The sequence below is a fragment of the Poecilia latipinna genome, unplaced genomic scaffold (assembly GCF_001443285.1).
Source record: "Poecilia latipinna isolate Pla-1442-1.1 unplaced genomic scaffold, P_latipinna-1.0 Scaffold1530, whole genome shotgun sequence".
Classification (NCBI taxonomy): domain Eukaryota; kingdom Metazoa; phylum Chordata; class Actinopteri; order Cyprinodontiformes; family Poeciliidae; genus Poecilia; species Poecilia latipinna.
In genome coordinates this window covers 21,468-26,467 of record NW_015114146.1, presented here as the reverse complement: position 1 = coordinate 26,467, position 5,000 = coordinate 21,468, and the positions used below count along the sequence as shown (strand labels likewise).

The 5,000-nt window shown below is 39.6% G+C and overlaps 1 protein-coding gene across 1 annotated transcript in view; it reads right to left on the bottom strand.

Moving 5' to 3' along the window:
* Positions 1-5,000, bottom strand: part of hspa12a (heat shock protein 12A) — a gene marked incomplete at its 5' end in the record, with an annotated part of 24,948 nt that overhangs the window by 528 nt on the left and 19,420 nt on the right. Inside the window, 4 exons of the mRNA XM_015058292.1 lie at positions 1-823; positions 1,713-1,816; positions 2,910-3,168; positions 3,259-3,363. The exon at positions 1-823 is cut by the window's left edge and continues 528 nt beyond it. Coding sequence (XP_014913778.1) covers positions 192-823; positions 1,713-1,816; positions 2,910-3,168; positions 3,259-3,363 — 1,100 coding nt within the window. The remainder of the gene's footprint in view (positions 824-1,712; positions 1,817-2,909; positions 3,169-3,258; positions 3,364-5,000) is intronic.

Sequence of the window (5,000 nt, the reverse complement as noted above, 5' to 3'; positions counted from 1 at the left end):
CCATAAATGCTACAGTCCAACATTTTGGGGGTATCATGTCGAACCCTATCAACGTTCTTCAACCAAAAGTATCTGAGCCTGTAATTTTATACTTTGCAAATTTCTAGTACTATTCATAGTTGTTATGTGGAAGCTGTATTTTCATGACTACTGCTTCTGGGAATTCTGGAAGCTAGGTTCTCGTACGAGCCTTAGTGGCTTAGGAAGTCGATGCTAGCTTTGACGGTGCGTCCTGTGGACACGTCTATAGCCATGGCTCGAATCTCTGTGTCACCGAACTGCATGAGGGTCTGGATCTCACGGCGTGGCGCTGAACTTTCTGTTCCACTGACATCTAAGCGAAGCGTCCCACACTTCCTGACCCCGGGCTCACTGATAAACCCTGCGCTCTCCTTCTCCGAGCAATAAACATGGATAACTATCACCTGCTGGGAAGGCTTTGCTGGCGTATAGCTGCGTTTCACCATCTCACCCAGTGCCACAGATTGGTCAGCAGCAATGAAAGTATCGAAGACGTCGGTGCACCAGCGGGTTCCGTCCTTTATCAGCAGTTTCTCCGGTGGGTGCTTGCCCTCCACAAATCGATTAAGGACACCTACCCCATATGTTAGGGGTGAACGACGCACTTTAATGACACTGGGATCCAGGCCAAACAGCACAGCACCTTTCAGGATGGTTAGACCAACGTCGTGCGGGATGATGATTCTGGAGCGGCCCTGCAGCATGTTCTGGACAGCCTGCTGCAGCAGGGCAGACTCGGCAAAACCTCCAACCAGGAATAAGAATTTAATGTTGCTAACTTCTGGCTTCTCAAAGAGTTCAGCTGGAGAAGGCAAAGAAAATGAACAAGATTAGCAAAAAACAAAGTAAACTCATTACTATGATGATGTTGAGTTAATTGATTCAGTGGGGAAAATCCCATAGTAAAAGCAAGGTTTTAAAAGTAAATGAATGGTGGCAGAGTTAGGCTGCCTTCACACTGCAGCCTGATGAAGTACTTCAGTAGTAACTTCCCGCCACTATACGGCACCCCTGCCTGCTAATGTAAAAAAAAACACAATTTTGCAATTGCTGTGTTTCCGTTAAATAAGAAATTAAATTAAAATTACACATGAATAAGCTTGTTCACATGATGTCATGAAAAACCACGGCAGCGATGGATGTAAACAGTTACACAAGATTATATTCATGATTCAGCTGGCACTCATCAACTATCGGCCATCAGAGGAGACATCAGCGAGAAACCCCTGACACCTGGGAGCGGCTACGTGTGCGGCGTTCTGGGGAATTTGTAGTCAGTGGTTTTTACATGGTTTTCATCAGAAGTATTATCTGGTTGTTGAGCATTTTTCTGGTGTGAAAACACAAGATTTTTTTTTTTTTTTTCCGAAATTCCTGTTTCAGTTATGAAAATTTATTTTTGTAACTTCAATTTGCACAATCCTACAGCTAATGGAAATGCAGATAATGTTTATCTTGGCTGAGGAATCTACAAATTATCCTGGCACAGTGGCTTTAGGGCGTAAGCTTATCTGTCTTACTGTAAGAAAACTGGCCTGCTGAACAAAAACTACTAAGAGAATAATTTTGTTTCAAGAATTACTTCACAATATGCAGAAAAATTATTTCAAGAGCTGCTCTGTCTGGAAATAATACTGTTCCTAGGCAGCAACATATGTGTTTTAATCTTTGATCTCATAAGTAGAGCTTACTGAGATGTTGGATGATATGGTCTATGGTCAGTTTGAAGAGGGTATTCATTGCATCTGGACTCATCCTCAGCATCCCTTGAGATGACCATTTAACAAAGTCCACACTAAGGAGGAGAAGAAAAATCTGCTTAATGCAAAGTCCACAGCATGGCTGAGTCAAATAAATCTTCTTTCTTTTGTCTTCGTCATGAACCGTCCTGTGGCACTCAGGCAGAGTGTGGCAGATGTCACGGTCGGACGGCTGGGGAAGCAACTGTCCTGTCAAACCACACAAAATAATCCTGGTATTTATTTTGTGTGGCAGAGCTGTAATATAACCATAGTCAGTAAGGCTTCAATAATAGTAAAGAGGCAGCAATTAAACTGGAAACTATTTTAGTGAATATTTACAGTCAAGTACAAAATTCTTCATAGACCCTCACAGTTTTCCACTTGAAATGACTTTCTTTCTACAAAGATGTTTGTTCTGACTGGAAATGAGAAAGGTACAGATATTAAACGATAATAAAACAATGTGAAGGAATAGTTATTTTTAATTTACACTTTACTGAAAAGGCAAATGTTGGAAACGATTATTTCAATTATCTCCTTTCCATCATGCTGAATCTTTAGATCCCAACACCAGATTCATGTCAGGATGTGGGCTGGACTTCTCCAAAATGCTAATATTACATTCAGCTAGAAGAAACATATTGCTAAAATTAAAAGAGTATGTAATAGAGTAAAAGAGTACATCCAGGGGAATGGGCAGAGCTATTTAAACATTTGTTTTTACTCTTCAAGCTATTGCTTTCACGTCTTTTAGGAGGATGCTAAAATCTACCATTGAAGATATTTCTCATTTCCAAAATAGAAGTTGACACTTGCCCCAAGACTTTAAAAATCTGTGAACTATATCTCTAAGTTGAATCACTTCAGGTAAACTGAAGAGATTCAGTAAGGATAGTGGTTGTCCAAACATACAACTGATCCTGCAGGTATAACTTAGACAATGTGTGGATTATGAAAGCCACAATAAAGTCCATTCACTTGTGCCATCCTTTTCTGATGTTCAAGATCTACTGAAGTCACATGTTGTGTGAGGTCTCCATTCTAGACAAATGGCTCATTAAACACCCAATTTAATATGAAATTTATGCCCACAATGAATGCATGTAAACATCTGATGATTCCTACAGCGTTCCAGTTCGCACTCACTTGCTTTTGCGCAGAGCGTGGTCGACACTGTGACCCCGGAACTTCTTGTAGTAGTCAATGAAGGAGAAAGGCAGGTTGATATTGAGAGGGTTGGTCCTCTCAGGGGCTGCCGCTCTCTTCCGAGACTCAAATGCAATCATCAGGTCCACCCAGGCGGCTGGCCTCTTAATTTTAAACTGGTCGATGAAATCCTGGCCAAAGATCTTACACAGCAACTTCTCAAATTCATAATCAACCCCGATGGAGCCATAAGGTCCACCTAAAGAAAAAACATGGGCTTACGTAAGGAATCATACAACTATACATGTGATGACTGGCTTTAAAAGTAGCTTCTTCCCACACAATTTACCCGAGGCCTTGTAGAGTTCTTTTAGATGTCCTTCTGGAAGACGGATTTGATGGACAGTCAGGTCCACTGTTCCTCCCCCACAGTCCATTACCACATAACGGTCGCCTGTAAAGAGAACAAGTAACGACCGTAAAGCAGCAGCAAACCAAAGGCATGCACTGTTGGATGTTTTCTACCAACATCCTTCCTCAAAGGACTGCTCCAACATACAGTGAATTCTTATTCAATTTGATAACATTCTTACTTAATCAGCTTCCAGCTTTTAGATGTGCTTTGAGAAAATAAATGTTGTCATCAACCTTCTCTTGTTGGTAAACCCTGGAAAGATTTTTTTTTTTTTTCCTAAATTTGGGCTGTCTGCTAATTCAGAGTACTTATCCCAGGGAGACATGTCATTGCTCTTTTGCTCTGTAGTTTGTTGTAATTTCATCCTGAACAACAGTTACTTGTTCGTCCAAGCTGTCATTTTTCAATGATAGCTTGACAAACATTTTCAAAATATAACTGTAGAGGACAATAAAGATCTGTGTTGCAATCATGTGGCACAAATTCCCCAGAAAACTTTGTTTGTGAATATGCCAAACCCATTGTTGTGGCCTATCCAATTCAAGTTCCTTACCAGAGATTGGCATACTCACTCGCACCATTCTCTTGGAGCTTGCTGTTACACTAAAAAATAATATTTTTTAGAGCATACTTTACTGCTCCTACTGGTTTGTTTGTCCTTTCTTGCATTCCTCTGAATGCCAAACTGCATTTCTCTTGCCAGGAGGATATTGACAAAATACAGCCTTCATTCACATGATGAAACGGCAGATGAAACGGCATCGGTTGAACATATTCATCCATCTAAAAAAGGCTGACAACCGGTCCCTGGTAGTGAACTGTTGTGCTGGCCAATTTATGGTTTTAGTTTTCATCGGCTCCATTCATGAAGCATGAACGGAACTAATTCACCAAATAATTATCAAGATATCTTGACTTACTGACCACTGCCCTTTCTCAGTGGACATTATCATTATGGCAGATATTTTCTGTTCAACATCTTTCAAGTCAAGCCTGTTGTCCAATTCTTTACTATCCTCACCAAGCCGAAGCTCTTGTGAGGATTTTGGACCAAAAACCTTGTACTTTTTGCTCTTGGATGTTTGCTATAAATGCAAAGGAATAATATTGTTCAATGTTTTCAAATCCTGTACCTCACATGGAAATGTCAAAACTTGCTCACTTTCTAGAAACTGCCAACATACCATCTTCTGCTTTCGAGTCGGTTTATTGTCTTATCCAAATCCATGAGAATGTCAACAATCAAATATAGTCAATTTGTAAATGACTAAAAATTGGAGAATACATGTCACAACAACAACAACAACCTAGCAGGTCTTTTGGGAAAAACAAACTGACCAGAAAAAAGTGATACACATTTCTTTTTCTGCCTCTGAAGTAGACTAACAATTTTTTAAATTTAAATTTTCTTATTAAATCCAATATGGAGTTTTAAATTTTTATTGTAAATTTTCAAATAACTAAGCTCTGTCATATCTCAGTGGTCAATGTTCTCAATAAAGAATTCCTAGATAAGCTAAAAATAGATTGCAATATAAAGCTTTTACTTATCAGTCTACTTAGTTCCATTGTTTTTCTGTTTAGATTTTCTTTTACTGATTTTTTATTAGGCCCGAGCAGCTAAGCGCTGCGAGAGCCTATTGAAACTGTGCTGTTTATTATTATTTTTATTGTGC